The 18,427-nt window shown below is 34.1% G+C and overlaps 1 protein-coding gene across 2 annotated transcripts in view; it reads right to left on the bottom strand.

Annotated features, from left to right (window-relative positions):
• DPYD (dihydropyrimidine dehydrogenase) overlaps positions 1–18,427 on the bottom strand; it is an 870,422-nt gene that overhangs the window by 675,438 nt on the left and 176,557 nt on the right. For both annotated transcript variants that reach the window (XM_032155292.2, XM_032155293.2), the window contains exon 4: positions 4,275–4,362. In XM_032155292.2, coding sequence (XP_032011183.1) covers positions 4,275–4,362 — 88 coding nt within the window. The remainder of the gene's footprint in view (positions 1–4,274; positions 4,363–18,427) is intronic.

The following is an 18,427-nucleotide window of genomic DNA, read 5'->3' as shown; positions in this document are numbered from 1 at the left end:
AGATAAGTCATGGTAAAATTGTTGAACATCAAAAACTAAAAGATCTTTAAAACAGCACCCCAAAGGCATATTAACCTCAAATGAACAATAATTAGACTTCCATTCATTTTTCAATAGTAGCACTGTATGATAAAAGGCCCCAAAAAGCTAAGTTCTATGAGGTGAAAAAATAATAATCATTGCCAACCCTGAATTCTGTAATTAGTGAAAAAACTTTTCAAAAGTAAAAAAATGGAAATAAAAATAGTTCAGAAACAAAAATTAAGATAGTCTGGCAACAAAAAAAAACCCTTTCTGAATAAAATTTTATTTATTCCAAGTAGAACTGCTTCCACATGGAAATTGCAGCACTGAAAAAATTGACAAAAATGTGAATAAAGCTAATCCAATATTGACTAAATAAAGCAATTATACTACTCTCATCAAATTTTAAAAGAGAGAATTAATATCCACAGAACATCTTGTAACATGGAAAGAGGTAATTAGAATTAAACCTTATTCTATGACACAAAACCCACTCACATTGATATTCTAAATGACACAAACCAACCCATAATACATACACCAAAATTGGCAGGTCATCTGTAATGAAAACTGGCACATGAGTTCAGAATTACTTATTTAAATCACATGGCATACTCAACTCAGCAGCTCTGCAGCATTATGGCTTGTGTACCCTCTAGGAATATAACAGAGATAGAGGTGGGGGTGTGTGTGTGCATTTGTGTGTGTGTGTGTGTGTGTGTAGCTTTAAGATATAATTCACATAGCATATGTATACCAATTAATTTAGAACACTGATTTGTGAATCACTCAAAAAAGATACTCCATCACCACTAGTAGTCATTACCTACTTTTATAAATACTCCTCACCTATTTTTGCCCAACTCTCCAAACGGAGTCCCAGGAAATCACTTATCTACTTTCTGTTTCTAAATATTTGTCTATTATGGACATTTTCTAAAATATTCCTCCTAACTGTAATTCTATAACTTTGGAGACATGCTGGTCAAAGGAGATAGAGGTTTTGTTTTGTTTTGTTTTAAAGCTTTGTTCTCTTGAGCACCATCTTACGGCAGATAGATAAGTCAATACTCTTTAAATGAATAGAGGGGTAAATACTTATTATCCAACAATAAAGATGAAGAAACTGACCTCGTGTACCAAGGGAAACCTGAAATCTTATCACTACTTTTTGTTGCATATATCTAAATCTTTACATTTTAAAAAATTACTAGGTGATAAATTATGGACTTTCTAACATTTTTTCTTCTATTTACTTCTTTAATATAATAGCGGGAGAAACCCCAATCAACTTACATAATAGATTATGTCTTTGGACATTTGTTTCTAGGCATTGGGGAGCAACTAGTTACTGAGCAAGGAAGTCAGAATTTGAGCAAAGCTTTACAAAGTTATTCTGGAAATGATCAATATTTTGTTTGATAAGAGTATAAACCATTCAGCCATTGAAACTGAAAGGCAAACCGGAAAGCAGAAAGCACTAAATCTATTGGTTACATTTCTGCTTTTCTGCTTTGTAACAGCTGTAATATGTGTGTGTGTGTGTGCGTGTGTGTGTGTACAATATATATACTATATATCCCTCTCAACCATATATATATATATATACACACACAGACATACATACACACATACAAACACACACATATCAATGTAACTTTCTTATAAATGCAAACATTATTATCAATATTTCTGCTACTTCGATTTTGTTGTTCCTTTAACTTCCAGTTACTTTTAATAAGGATCTATCACAAAGAAAAAACTTTTCTTTTACATTGTGTAATTTAGTCAGCTTTTCTGTAACATATATTATACATTTATTTATCTATACACAAAAGCCACACTAATCTGAGTACGCAGATTTTATAAACACATGCAAAATCATGGAAAAATCGATGGCTTACACTTTAATGTAAAAGTTTTAAAGAGAACATATCTCTATTGTTTTAAAGACAGGATCACGAAATCAAGGAACACTGTTTAAAACAGCCATTTATTTCACTATATTTACAGACTGATCTCATGCATTCTCATAGAAAGTAGCGTTTTTTAAAAGAAAACCTATCAAGAAATATAACCCAGTATTCACAGTTTGATGAATCTGAAATGTGTACTTCCAATTGAGAGATACAATTGCAAACAACAGCCTGCACAAACCAAACAGAGAAAAACTGACTGAGGGGGGGACAATAGAATTGAGTGTACCTTTCAAAACCAGAGCTGTAATCCAGTTTGTAAGAAAATAAAGAATGGAAGTATTGGCCTGAACTCCACTGAATCACAGAAGCCTAACACAATACAGAACAAGTGACATCCTTTTCTCAAAGAGGTGCAAGGCTCATTGAGTCTGGCGATTCAATTACCCTCTCAACCTGGAAAGAACCCCCCTCCTGCGTTGAGGTCCACTGGCAAAGCAATGTGGGACAGCCTACATTGTACACAGCTGGTAAATATCTAAAAAGCTGCAGGCTTTAAAGAACAACCTTTGACCTTTTATGATTGCTACAGTGATCCTTCAACAAAAAATTATGGGAGTGTTTTTTTTTTTTTGAAGTTTGACAACATATTATCTTCTCAATTAATCATCTTCAAATATCTCATATTCATATAAAAATCTTTTAAATAGATATCTAAGCACAATGTTCCATTAGGTAAAGAATATGAATAAATTAATGAAACAGAAAGTAGATTTCCAAAAATAGAGATGACTGTGATCTTGCTTAGACATTTTGTAAACTTCTCTAAGAATCCCTTTTGTCTTTTTTTCTATATATTTGTGTAGACCTTGAATAAATGAAGTGTGTACTCATAAAATAACTACTGGTTCTGAAATACCTATGAAAAAATTGGGGTAGCATGGATCTTCTAAGATAGTCCATCATAATTCTCATATTTCCTCACGCTTGATATGAAGAGTGTTAACTTAGATATATTTTTAGCGAAAATACTTTAGACTTCAAACTTTGGACGCTCATTTACTGATGAGATCTTTATTAAAAAGTGTGATTTTATAAATAGCAATTTATTTCAAAAACAGCAATCACTTCTATAGTATTTACCATACTGAATGAATAGGGAAACTAATAATTCCAAATAAAAAATTGTTGAGTAATCACTATATTAGACATTTTCATATAAAAATATTATTCAGTTTATACTACAACTCTGTAAGATAGATGCTACCTTTCCTTCATAAGTGAAAGTAAGGAGGTAATTATCCCCAGTTTCACAATAAGTGGTTTATCTAAAAATTCAAACCAGACTTCAAATCCTAATAAATCTGACAATGCAGATTTAAATCTGACCATGCAGGAATAATTTTTAAATTCTTTCAAAACCCTAAATTGATATAAAAGTATTTATCATTTTTCTCCTAAATTATCTATTTTAAGTACTTGAAATATTAAGAAATAATCTTTATATGTAAAAAGGTACCTGGTTGTTGAAGAACCAGGAGTTAAGGTATCTTTACAGCATTTTAGAAAATAAGTGTTAAACCTTGTGAAAGGATTCTCTGTATCTTTATGGGAGACTTTGTTCAGCCTTTGCTCATCCTTAAAGGATTAGACACTTGGGCAAGAGCTCTCAATGCTCTCTTCACAAAAACAATAGGTACTATTAATTATTCAATCAATAAACCATTCACTTAGTGAATGAAAACTGGGCTTAGACTTACATTGATTTTTTAAAAAATTAAAGATCAAAATTCCTTTTGTTCTACTCATGCCCATATAAGCCTTTTCTTCTAATTTTTGTTGTGTATTTTTTTTGCTACAACTCTATAAGTCATTATGAATTATTTTGAGTCTTAAACAAATTAACTGAATTTTAGTTAAAAAAAAGTCTATTCCCTTGATATCTCTATGCGCTAGACTTACTATCAAAGCACACTTTCATAGATATTTCACAAATCATAAATGTGTTTTGATGATCAATGACAGTTCCTGTCTATTAGTATTTAGCAAGGATAAACTAAAATCAATCTTTTCAGTGTCTTGAATTTTAAAAATCATTCATTTTAACATAAACTAATTTTCAAAACAAAAAACAATGAACCTGGATTTTCATGACAAATCGCAACTTAGAAGTGCTTAATTAATAAATGTGCCACATTTTTAAATGCCTATAGATGTCATATTTAATGCTTTAACTGGATTTGCTAAGACAAGCTGTACGTTGTACCCACATATAATAGAGAACAAGATCAAATACTGTTATTATTTCATTTGCAGAGTTAAATCTGAATTTACCTTGTTTGCAATACTTGTGATGAATGATTTAATATCAAGATTAGTTGGACAGCTCTTCTGACAGGGGGCATCTGCACATTTCAGGCATCTAGGAAATAAAATAACTATGTTAAACTACAAGATAAGTGAGATAATCTATTTTCTACCTTATACTCATTCAGAGTCCGTGTCTAGTAAGTAAAAATAAAATTATATCATTTTTAGGTACAAAACATTTTTAAGCAATAAATACAAAGTTTCTGTGTTTCACCTTTGGCACTCCTCTTGGGATGCATAAATGAGAATCATGCTGGCTAGTAACTGCCCCTCCTCTCAGAGTTCCTTCTTGATTTTAAGAGAATCATACTTATTTAGGACATACCATTCCCTCACTCTATCAGTTTTGTTTAATCCTTCACTATGCTGACAATACTTGCATCCACTTTTTTATGATAAGGTTTGTAATTCTTTTTTTTTTTTTTTTTTCTTTTTTTTTGAGACAGAGTCTTGCTCTTTCGCCCAGGCTGGACTGCAGTGGCACTATCTCGGCTCACTGCAAGCTCCACCTCCCGAGTTCATGCCATTCTCCTGCCTCAGCCTCTCGAGTAGCTGAGACTACAGGCGCCCGCCACCGTGCCAGGCTAATTTTTTGTATTTATAGTAGAGACAGGGTTTCACCGTGTTAGCCAGGATGGTCTCGATCTCCTGACCTCATGATCCGCCCGCCTCGGCCTCCCAAAGTGCTGGGATTACAGGCGTGAGCCACCGCGCCCTATTATACAAATGCCAAGATCAAAGGTAAAGTCTTATTTTACCACTTGAAATATCCTTTCTTCCACTCTTCCTTCCTTCCAGCTTCCCTCTCTACCTCTCTCTCTCTCTTTCCAATTTTCTGAAGTCTTTCAGCCTCCATCCCATTCACAGGACAACTGAGTTCTGTAATAGATGCTTCAAAGCATAGCCCAGATCCACCCACTTCAGGACCAAAGCTTTATTCCCACAGCTGCCTTCCCTCTGCTGCTGAAGAGAATGGGCTCCAACAATGTCAGCCTCCTTTCCAGTAGCAGCACACATCCAATTCAAGGTCAGTGAGTGGGGTTAGAGGCTCTCTACCCATTCCCATATTTGGGGAACTAGTCTGCAAGGAGCCACTGAAGCATCTATTGTGACTATTTGCTCAATCCCACTTCCTTCACTCTTCTACAGATGTTAACATGCATATAAACTCCCTGCATATTAATCTTATCTGATTCTCCTCTCCGGGGGACCAGCCAGAGATATATTCGAACTTTGTTGCACCTAAGAACCACCTGGGAAGCTTGATAAATGGCACAGACTTCACAGAGGAGCCCCTACTGAGTCCAAGTTACTGGCCTGGGAATCTGCATTTTGAAAAGGGCCTCTGAAGTGATTCTAGTGTTCATAGTTGGAACCACATTATTAGAACATTAGAACATTCTATAATTATTCATTCAGGACAACTAAAACCAATGGCCAGACTCATCCTTTATTTGCACATTAACTTACGTGTGTTTTTCATTTATTCATTCATTTAATACATATTTAATAAGCCTCCATTACATAGCAGACCCTGGGATATGAGAACATAAAAGTGTTGGAAAAACATCACCATGGTCCTGCCATCATAGAACATGCAGTTTGAATGAAGTACAGACACAGAAAAAGCCACACACTGGTCAATGTGGTCAATGAGAATCTGGGTGAAATATAGCATGCTAAGGGAACACAGATGAAAGACAGCAGTCCTGGAGGGAGGTTGTCAGGACAGGCTTCTTGGGAGGAATAATACTGAAATAGAAGCTTGAAGAATGAGTGGACATTAGGAAAGCAAATGACAGTGGGATTCTGGGTGCAGGGTCACTCAGGATAATTACCCAAGAATAGAAAAAGTATGCACCAGCGCCTGGAAAGAAAAGAACGTGACAGGGTAGGTAAACTAATGAATTTGGTCTAGCATAAAGTGAGAGTGGGAGTAGAAAGAAATGAGTGTGGAGATAGACAACTAAAGAAAATATACTACTGCCACATGTGTCAGAAAAACAGCATTCTCCAAGAATTTCACTAAGAATGAATCCTACGTTGCTCAGTGACAAAGGTGACTAGCTAGCTCATTTTCTATACACTTCCACGTGTAAAGACCTTGGTTCATTTCCTTCATGAAAACAATACCAGTCTCCTTGTCATTCTTTTGTGAGTAAGAGAGCCCTCTTCATTGTCTGAACAAATTTCTCAGTACCTAATTAATATCTTGTTTTTAAATCTGATCTCTTTTCTCTGGTTTGTGCCCTTAGCCTTCTCTCTAAATTAAATTTTACATAATGAGTACCAAAGGCTTTTCATAATCAATTGTCCTCTCTGAAATGTAGTCATTAAACCTATCCCCTATCATTTCTCTAAATGCCATTGTTAGATTCACATCTATCATTTAGTTGAACTCCTGTCTGCTCATACTTAACGTTTTTTCCCTGAAACACTATTGCTGAGTTCAAAAATAATTTTTTCAAAGTATAATCTGCAGCATACATTGCAAACAATACAAAAAACTCCATAATGTATGGCCTATTTGGTCCTTGATGTTAAAATGAGGTGATACTTATATGTGTCACTGTCACGCGGATAAATATACTGAGCATTAATAGTGGTTTGAAAAGATTTTCTTTAATGTCGCAATATAAAATAGCTAAAAAGTAAATAATATGCCAACTTAAATATCATCTTATTGTTGAAAAAAGTCTTTTAAACAGTTGTAAAAATATCTGCCATTACACAAGAGTAAGCACACACACACACACCACATATATGGCACATCATATGGATTCTGGTTATCTCTATGAAGTCACAAGTTTCCTGCTTTTCTTTTTACTAACACCCAACTTGAATAATAACACAATTAAAAAATAAAGTTTTAATGTCAGCAGATATAAGGGAACCAAATTAATGTGCAGTGTATTTTTCTGTTCTTCCAGAGAAATCTTATATTCAACATAAACAGATTCACTTAACAGCATTGACAATGTAAGGATTTTTAGTTGTGGTTATTAAGCCTCTTTACCAAATAATTCTCCTTTTATTATTGAGCTAGTTCACAAATAACAGCTGTTGAAAATGTCAGATGTTAATGAGGCAGGGCCACGCAAACCTGAATTGTAGCATTCTTTTTTCCTTTGGTGTCATGAATATGCCAGAATGGGCAGACTCTGATAATAATACCATCTTGCAATTCTCTAAGCGCTCTGCAGACTAAAGTGCATCAGGCTGCCATTAATCCCACTTATCACTCTGACAGCTCAGTAATTACACTACTGCTATAGCCAGGTAGTCCTAATAAAATATCAACCACTGCACTGGAATGCATACTGGTGAGATGTTTTATTAAACTTTGAGGGGTGGGGGTTGATCATCAAGTGACATTAGTGTTGACCTATTTTTCTATTTGACAATAAATTATCCTTTGACCATGCCATAATAGATATTACAGAGTGCATTTACTGCACCAAATCAGAAAGGTACTGCATTACAATGATATAGGCAAATGGTGTAAATAAAATAGCAGAAATGCATGTCAGAATGTTATTACCTAAATTGCTTTAAATGATTGATACCATGAAAAATCACAGACACAGTACTTAAGGAAATATGTCAACAATTATTGTAAACCACAGTTCCACATAAATTTCTCCTTAAAAGTAACATTTAAATTACACTTGTTTTCATCTTTAGTCATTTAATTCCCCTTTTACCTTTCAAAGTTACTCTGTTATACTGCAGTTTATTTTTAAATGCATAAGCAGCAAAAATTAATTCAGAGAAACAATTATGTCATACTTTTCCCCCAAATAGTTGCTATACATAAAGTTAAAGAAGTGTATTTGATTCTTTTAAACTACAAGGAAACAACTTAAGAGTTTTCACTAGGCATACACTTTTTAAATTTTCATATTTAATACAAAGCATAACAATTAATTTCTCAAAGAGCAAAATATACAATACTTAATCGACGTTAATTTTTTATGATTCGACATGACCATAAAAAATGTACGAAAACTTAAGTACTTTTACTTAAAGGCCAAAAACTATTAAAGATATATTTATCCATGATATTTCTCTAGAGAAAGAGAAACATGATTCCTCTTCCCAAATATCCGTGAGGCTAGACAGTTTGACTCCATAGTATGACACCAAAAATATTATAGTGAGTAATGAAACAAGAGGCATTTCATTCTTCACACATCTGAGAACAGATGCCTGCTTCTTTTATTGGTAACCACCCACAGCATTTGGAATTGTAACCTATGCTTGTTAAAGAATTTTCTACTCAATGAGTTTAAATGGCTGAATTAATTTCTTTCTCAGATAAAAAAATAATAATAAAAAAACACATACAAACAAATCTATCTGAAACCCTTAAAACTCACATTGCATTGTCTTAGCTTTGCTAGAGTTTGGTTTAATTGAGTCAGCATTGTTTCATCAGGCTATGTAAATCTACATTAATCTATATATAATGGCATTAAGCAAGAAAGTATTTATATTAAAATATAAATATTTTCCTAATATTAATATTGCATTTCCTTAGATATTTAATGTTCTATATCATCATTTGGAAAGTCTACCTAATTTAGATGTATCAGATGGATTCAAAACCTTGTTTCCCTACCCTATAAGCACCAGTGTAGGAAAATACATAATTTAATATCTTCCTCAATGTTGCAATATGTCTACTGAAAACTGGGCAGAATCAACTATCAGGCTGAAAAGAAATATGAATAAAGAAATCGGAGTTGGAAGTGTCATACATGTATGAGTTCCACAACTTTTATCCTTATCCTTTGCTTCCAGACCCTATCATAATAAAAGGAGACAAGAAAGATGGCTGGTATCTTTAAAACAGGATAAGACTAACTCCATGCTCTGATCCATTAAGCAGTCAAAACAGCCAAAAGCCATCCTCAGCTTCCAATAATTATCTGCCTATTTATACCTCTGTGCTTCTCTTAATAATCCATTAACAGCCCTTCCTATGCACTTCTGACTCTGCTTCTCTGATTACACCACAGGTTCTTAATAGCTTAGGGCTATCTGGAACTAACTTTGAATATTCTTAAATATGCATCTTGGCTCAGCCTCTATTATACTGAGCTGGAAGCTATGATAACATCAATGAAAATAACTGAATTTTTAATGCTGTGCACCATTCGCCTTTTAACCACACCTGTGATGTTCATGTTTTGAGGCTTTTGATATTTATCTGTATTTACAAGTTAATACCAAACATAATTTTAAAGAGCTATTTATCTACTAGAAATTTCCTTTTGCACATGGGTGCTTCAAAATAATTCAAGAGAAGCAAATTTAGAACAGAACACAATTCACACAACTGATGCTCAAAATTATTTGTTGGATGATAATAACCAGGAAGCCGGGAATAAAACACAGTTGAGAACTTTCCTGTAAGTATTTTCTGAAGTCTATGTCAGGAGATTATTGGTTTTACCATATAATAGCTTTAAAATGTATAGTTTATACTTTTTGCATATTTTGAATTAAATGAAGGGACTTACATTAAATTCCATACTCATTATTTATCTTCATCCATAACAGATTCCTAAAAATTTATAAGACTACTTCTATCTCCACCTCATAGATGAGGCTCCAGTCATCTCCCATAAGCATAAAAGACCAGTGGCCAAGGCAGTGGAGGAAATAACTAAAACACATTTAGTATCTTACACCCAGGACTATCCCATCTACGTACAAAAACAGGTTAGAATTTTAAAAGGTGGTGTTCTAGTGACCCCATCTCTTGATGACATCAGTGCCTCCGTGCCACAGTAATTCGAAGACTGAGAAAAAAGCAGTTAAGAAGTCACAGCTAGAAAAAGACTACAGTATTATCTCTCCTGGAGTCCAATTTTAGTTTAGGAAAAAAAAAAGTAAAAGGTAGTCTTGACTGTCTCCTCAAGAGGCTTCTCAAGTCCAGATGAAAAGGTTGAGGTTTTACAGTATCACGCAGTTTTGAAGACTTACCCAACCTTAGTAGTCATTGAGGCACTATGACTCAGAGAAGGAAAGTGACTTGTCCTAAATCTTCCTCAGAGTTTATGGCAAGCTTTTCTAACTCAATCCATTGCCTGTTCTAGTCTGTAACATTTATTTTCTTCTAATTCATATGTTATTATTAGGAAGCTAGTTTTATTACAATTTTAAGCAACTGTGATTTAGCGGTTTGTGCTGGAAATATACTTTTATTAGCATATTCTTATTAAAAATTAAATATGCTACAAAATCCTCAATAGCATAAGAAACCACAACCTCAGTCAAGTACTTTGTGCTGTCTTACAAGCAAATAAAATACCTTCATAAAAACTTAGTACATATCACCTTTTATAAAATTTTAAACAAAGCTTGTCCTATTTTACTATACAGGAAAAAATATATTTATGATTATTGAAGACTGTTGCTCTTAAATGTATTTGTTTTGCTTTCTTACCCTGAAAGATATTTGGATAAAGAAGAAGGCTTTTGGTATACAGTGGTGGAACATGAAAGATGTGATGGAAATTGTATACATTAATAACTGCAAAGCAGTCATTGGAAGAAAATACACACATCATGAATACAGGTCCAGACAGTTATAACCAGGAATGAAAAGAGAACAGAGCCCATATAAAGAAAGTAGCATCAGTACTTAACAATTTCTGAATCTACTGGGGCTCTCACTTACTGGCAATATAAACGATATATAAATGAAAAGATTTAAATAGTAACACTAAACAACAATGACCAAAAGGCCAAAAGAAAATGTTTTTTGTTTTTTGGGTTTTTTTTGTGGTGGTGGTGTTTGTTTGTTTTTTTTGTTGTTGTTGTTGCTAAACGAACGTACTGATAATTATGCTGAAAATTATGGGATTGAATGAAATTACTGTAGGTTGCCATATGAAGGAAAAGTGTCCCAATTCTGACTACTCTCTGTTAGAAATTTATTTATGGAGCATAAGATTGTGGTTTATAAACTGAATTGTTAAAACTGGACAAAAAATAAGTTATTAATTACAACTATTAGAAGTAATTAAATATTAGCTATTCACCAGTTTTTATATATCAATAATACAGAAACAGTAACAGTAAAGTCAATGAATACCAGGAAAAAATACGTAAAAATATTCATTAAATGTTTTCCTGCCCAGTAGATATCTGGGCACTAAAATAGCTGATATAACTTGATCCCTGTCACCTGCAGCTACAAGTGAGGTACACTTTAATCAAGAAAACCAGAGAATACCATAGATAAAAGCTCTGCTTTATGTCCTGGAGGGACGGGCTTGTTAGCAACCCTCTCCTAGGAAGCCATTCTTTATTCGCCTTAAAGATGGTGGGGATTGAGAGTATGTACTTAAAGGGATTGAGGAAGATGGCAAGATTCAAGAAGATCAGAGTTTCTTCTGTCCTGTAGTAACGAGGAAAATAGTGATAAGCCATGTACCTAGGATAGGATGCTTTATAGAATCTGTCTATATTTAGCATAAGTCAGTCAGATAATACATAGCATATATGTATTTAGTGTGTGCATGCACCCAGACTTTCGTGTATGCTAATATTGAGTGCTCAAATGTGCTTGCTCATCCAAAGCCTTTAAGTGTATTAACTCAGAAAGCGTAGCATTGAGGTTAAGAGTACAAGTGCTGGTGCTTGATTGCCCATATTTAATTGTTGACTTCACTTTACTGGTTTTAAGACGTTAGGCAAAGGACTTAAACTCTCTGACATGACTTCTCTCATTTGCAAATGGGGATAACTTGTACATCAAATTGTTGCGATAATTTTTTAAGATTATATGCCCTTACATGCATTTCTTTAGTAACTTAACAGGTATTCTCTACAATCTTCAATATATTCTGAAAGTTATATATTGCCTTCTCTTATGTGGAAGGAATTAGTGAAGAGTCAAAGTATAATGTTTTATAATTATTTATGTACATTAAACACAGTAGACATCTGACAAACATATACATATGCTTTAAGTGTTCATTTTCTCCATACGGGATTTCAGAAGAAGGAAAAGTTATTTTCCTCTCAGGAGAACAAGAGAAGCCTTCTTAGATAGAGAAACTTATGCTGAAAGTTGACGAACAGGTAGGATTTGAACATGTAGAGATTAGTATAATAGAACTTAATACTGAGAGCAAGTTATCAATGCTATATGGTTCTTCTTTTTATTTTACACAGCTGCTGCCACCACACCATGTACATCTTAACTGCTCAATAATGTGAAATGAATGAACAAATGAATGAAAAAAAAATACAAGGAAAAGAAACTATTGCCTAATGCAATCCATTAAAATAGATTATGCTAGTGCCACTGCACCATGTACATTTAACTACTCAATAATGTGAAAGAATGAATGAATTAATGAAAAAAATACAGGGAAAAGAAACTATTGCCTAATGCAATCCATGAAGATAGATTACGGGTTCATCCAGGACAAAGAGTATAATTTGGCCGGGCATGGTGGCTCACACCTGTAATCCTAGCACTGTGGGAGGCCACGGCGGGCAGATCACGTGGTCAGGAGATAGAGACCACCCTGGCTAACACGGTGAAACCCCATCTCTACTAAAAATTCAAAAAAATTAGCCAGGCATGGTGGCACGCGCCTGTAATCCCAGCTACTCAGGAGGCTGAGGCAGGAGAATCACTTGAACCCGGGAGGCGGAGGTTGCAGTGAGCTGAAATTGCGCCACTGCACTCCAGCCTGGGCGACAGAGCAATACTCCATCTCAAATGAATAAATAAAACGAAAGACTATAATTCATCTTTGGTTCTCAGTGCGTATCCTATTAGCTGGCACATATATAAGTGCTCATATGTGTTTAAGAAACATTTCTCAGTCACTGTACTTCAGGAAATCAAACAACAAAAATACATGTCAATCTCATCAGTGGTCCAATATTATTTACAGTGTATTGTATATGGAATCCTTTCTTCTTGAGGCTTTTGGTTGTTTCCCCATGGTAATGGTATGATGTAAAAAATATTCTTCTAAAATAATTAAATTAAAAATGACAGGTTGGACAACACATGTACTGTGAAGCTTGTACTTTTGAAAATGGCTACATTCTAGCTAAAAATGTGACTGATCTTTATTATGGTTGCATATGTTTGAAAAGTATCTGAAGGATGCAACTGGTAAGTATGAGAATATATATGACAAAAGACGCTTTCCTTTATTCCTGTTCCACACATTATCTCTATCTATTCTGTACAGCCTATCTCCCTTCCCGGTTTCAATTGTTATCATCTAATGAGATGGCAACAAAATATTTCTCATGTTCCAGGGTAGGGTAGCAAATTTCCCTGACAAGATAGGCTATCCATGTACAAATATGGTCTCTCTTTCTGTAAGTTCTGTAAGTTATACATTGCTTTCTCTTCTTTAATGTGGAAGGAATTAGTGAATAGTCAGAGTAATGTTTTACAATTATTTATGCACAATAAGCATAGTAGACATCTGACAAACATAGACATATGCTTTAAGTGTTCAGTCCAACCATTTTTACATTTTGCACTGGTCATATGAATTGACCAGGCAGAAGCAAACCAATGATACTCCCATATACGAATTTCCTTTCTCCAAATCCTTCTAAAACCTTACAAAGAATTCAGTTAAAGAGTTTTAATAGAGAAGAGTTTTAATTGAAGAGTTTTAAAGAGTTCAGTTAATAGCTTTAATAGAGAAATACCTATATCTTATATACCACACTAATTTGAGTAAGTTTACATAAATGTAACCACATATATCCATAATAGAGAATAGTTATGCATTTAGTTAACATGTAGCCATATTCTGAAGCCCAAGGTTCAGAGTATTTTTTACAGTCCAATCATTTATAGTTACCATTTTTAATTTAACAATAACAAGCCATATGTAATTTTTTTTTGCAAACCAAGATATTGTTCCGTGCTCACCACAACTATGGTTTCCTTCATATTCTAGACAGCGGTTACATGATGCTCAATACACTTTTGATCCTTCACAGACCTTGATGACAGTACTAACAGTTTTTATTACAGCTTTCCTACTGCACTGTAATCTTATTTCACCTGGACCATTACCCCACTAGCGTCATAAACTCTTTGATTTATATCAAATAATTATTCCAGGCTTCATAGAAAAAAAAAGAAATTATTTTGTGTTGTATATTCACATGCTATGCAAATTATCTTCTTAATTTTTGAAACAGCTGTTGTATGTTTATCTTAATTTCAATGAAGCCCCTTTAGAAAAGTTTAAAAAACTAATATATATTTTTCATAGATGCCCTAGAAGTAAACTTTTCAGCAAACTTCAAAACTGAGAAAGCTCTATATTTTATGACATATTTGTGGGCAATTTCAGAAATAATATATTAGTAATAGTCATCTGACATATAGATTTACAGTGCATGTACCCATGAACTTAAGATAAAAATAAAAATTTTAAAAAAAGATGTGAAAAAGGAAGTCAAATTGTTAAATCCATAAATAAAATAGGTTATTTGTTCCTATACAATTCCTAGATGTATGGAATATGTTTGTTATGAAAAAAACAGTATGTAGACAAATATGTAAACCCACCTTAAGGCATGTGGACTAAGATTTGGGATAGATTTTACTTTTCACAATGCTACATTGTTTGCATTTTTTGCAATAAGTAGGTATAACTTATGTTATTAAAAACAAGACATAGATGTTGACTAAAATCACATTATCCTAAGTAATTTTTACTTTTGGCACTGGTCATATGAATCGACCAGGCAAAAGCAAACCAATGATACTCCCATATATGAAATTCCTTTCTCAAAATCCCCCCAAAGCCTTAGAAAGAATTCAATTAAGAGTTTTAATAGAGTGACCATAATGGATATACAACTTACACAGGTTTGAACTGCTGGGCTCAAGTATACATGGGCTTTTGTTTTCAACCAAACAAGGATTCAAAATGTAGTATTTGTGGGATACAAAATTTGCCTGTATGGAGGGCCAACTGAGGGACTTGAGTATGTGCAAATTTTGGTATATGTAAGGGTCCTGGCAACTCTCTAGCATATACCAAAGGATGACTATATTTCTGAGTATTTGGTGGCTCATAAAGCTATCAAAAAAAGGGCTGAGGTGGATGAAAAGAATACTGAGTGACAATGCAAGTGCTGGAGGCACTCATTAATTAAGCTGAAACAATAGTGAAAAAAAAGTTTGACCTTAAAATTAAAAGATAGTATTCACCAATAATAGAATCTTGAAGTAAATAAATGTCTCCACATATTAGCTGTGTAGGTATAATTGAACAACAGAAATAATTCAACTCAAAATTATTAAAAGGTTCTGTGTTCTAAGTTCTGTGCTGGCAAAAGGGAGGAGTTACTGGAACCTACTTAGAAGATGATGACTTAATATATTGGACACATACTTCACGGAGAGGGCTTTCAAAATATATATATATACACATACATATATATACACATATATACACATATATACATATATATACACACACACACATATACATATATATGGCATGGGACAGTGGCTCACACCTGTAACCTCAATGCTTTGGGAGAATTACTTCAGGCCAGGGTTCCATATCAGCCTGGGCAACATAGAAAGACCTTGTCTCTACCAAAAAACAACAAAAATGAAAGAAATTAGCCAGGTATGGTGGTCTCTACTTTAGTCACAGCTGTAGGCTGAGGCAGGAAGATTGCTTGAGCCCAGAAGGTCAAGGCTGCAGTGAGCTATGATCGTACCACTGCACTCCAGCCTCAGTGACAGAACGCTGTCTCTAAAAACAAATTTTTTTTTTTTTTGAGATGGAGTTTCTCTCTGTCGCCCTGACTGGAGTGCAGTGGTGCCATCTCAGCTCACTGCAACCTCTGCTTCCTGAGTTCAAGCAATTCTCATGCCTCAGCCTCCCGAGTAGCTGAGATCACAGGCCTGCGCCACCATGCTCAGCGAATTTTTGTATTTTTAGTAGAGACTTTCATCATGTTGGCTGGGCTGGTGTCAAACTCCTCACCTCAGGCAGTCCGCCCACCTCGGCCTCCCAAAGTGCTGGGATTACAGCTGTGAACCACTGTGCCTGGCCTAAAAAAAGATTTTTGTGTGTGTGTAGTTTTTTTCTTTAAAAGTGCAACAGTGATTGCCATTATTATAGAGGATGAAATAGCACATTTGGAAAGCAATGTCCATATATGAATTGTCTTCCTCTTAGAACTGTTGAGTTTCATGTGTGACATCCATACAAGTTTATTTGGTAGTTTTATTCCATAAAAATGGTGCCATTCTCCCTTTTACAAAAATAAAAAGTAAACCTACTTCACACACACACACACACACACACACACACACATTAAATTTAAATTCAATTTAAATTTAAATATTCCTTCATTTTACTCAGCTAAATCTATGTTGATTACGCCAAGTGAAAGGATAATTTATTCAGCAAAAATTTTTTTCTAAAGTTTTAAAGGAATCCTGGTGATCTTTTTAAAATCCTTATCTGATCATGACATTCTCGTTAAGGGGAGAATCTTGGTACAATATCATCTCTGAGCCTCGGATTCTATTGCATTTCCACAGCTAGAGCTGCAACACCTGCCTGATGCTAGAACTCTGCTCATAGTTCCATGTGTAGGTCATTTTCAAACTGTGCATTCCACATGCTCTTCCCTTTCCTGAAGAGCCGCACTTCAAGTTTTCATCAGAACTCAGCTCAGATGTCTCCTGTGAAACCCCCTGGCTATCATGCTTGGAGCCATTTTGATCTCTAATAGCACCCTGTGGGTTCCCTTATCAAAGCAATTATCACATTGGACTGTAACAGCTGATTCACTTTTCTGGTCTATCTTCTATTTCCTCCTCCAGTGAGAAAATGGTTGGGTTCCTTTGTCTTTGAGGTTAGTCTACTTGGAAATAGATTAATTTGAATTCAGATGAAAAAGCCAGAATTTTGGCAATAATCCAGTTTTCGTACAGTTAATGTTTGGTAAAAATTATTTTTTAATAAATGTTCTTCAAATTTATGTAAATAACAAATCTTTACAATTTAAACATCATATTTAATTTATTTAGTAGGTATTTATGCAAGGGGTTACTATATACTAGCACTGTTCTGTGTGTTTTATAAATGTTAACTCAGTTAATTTTCATAATCACTCAATGAGGTAGATATAAATATTAACTCCTATGTTTATAAAAACCCGACGAGGTAGATACTGTTGTTATTCTCATTCTAAATAAAAAGATATTAAGGCACAAAATTTGCTCCTCTGATTTAGGTTTGAAATATGTTACTGCCTATTTGTATGACCCTGATAATCATCAAGAGGTTAATAAAAATCTCCTAAAAATCTATAATTCTGGTTATCTCTGCCACTTTCTCAGAACAGAGTATGGTGACATCAAGGCTTGTCTCACAGTTTGTGAAAGGCAGATTCAGGACTCTTATCCAGGTTTGACTTGCTCTACAGACCAGCCTGTGTGGATCATCATTTCATTTCTGCAATAGTTCTCATAATGATAGCCAGTAATCCCAGAGAACTTGAGAAAGTTTCCTGAAATAGCACATTAAAACCAAGCATAACATAGTCATTACTATATATTTTATATATGACTGAATTTAGAAACAAGCAAATAAAAATTCCTCAATTTATTTACTAGGAACCCAGCAAAAATACTTGCAGATCATGTAATTATTTGCAAAGCATTTTCTCATATGTAAATTACCTACAGAAATCAGTAAGACCAATCTTTCCAGTAGAAATACTAGACAAAATAAAAGCAATTAGAAACAACATTTATAACTATCAGAAATATGAGGCATAATAGATACAATAAAAATACATATATAATAGATAAAATAAAAATACATATCCAACTTATATAACCATGACTCTAAACTAATTATAACCCTATCCAGCATCTGGAATATCATATAAAATGACAAAAAAGTAGCTCAGAACAAAATTGTCCCCATTAAAACTATTGTGTGGGACCACTATAACCTCATGCAAGCTTTTGTATGAAATGGCTTAAGACATGATTTTTGTTCTTAGGCATTTAATGCCTAAGAATCAATGCTGATGTTGCACATAAAGAATACGTGGAAATTTCAGGA

This window comes from Hylobates moloch, unplaced genomic scaffold (genome assembly GCF_009828535.3).
Source record: "Hylobates moloch isolate HMO894 unplaced genomic scaffold, HMol_V3 SCAFFOLD_5, whole genome shotgun sequence".
NCBI lineage: Eukaryota > Metazoa > Chordata > Mammalia > Primates > Hylobatidae > Hylobates > Hylobates moloch.
Note: the sequence above shows the minus strand (reverse complement) of the source record. Positions and strands in the feature narration are given on the sequence as shown.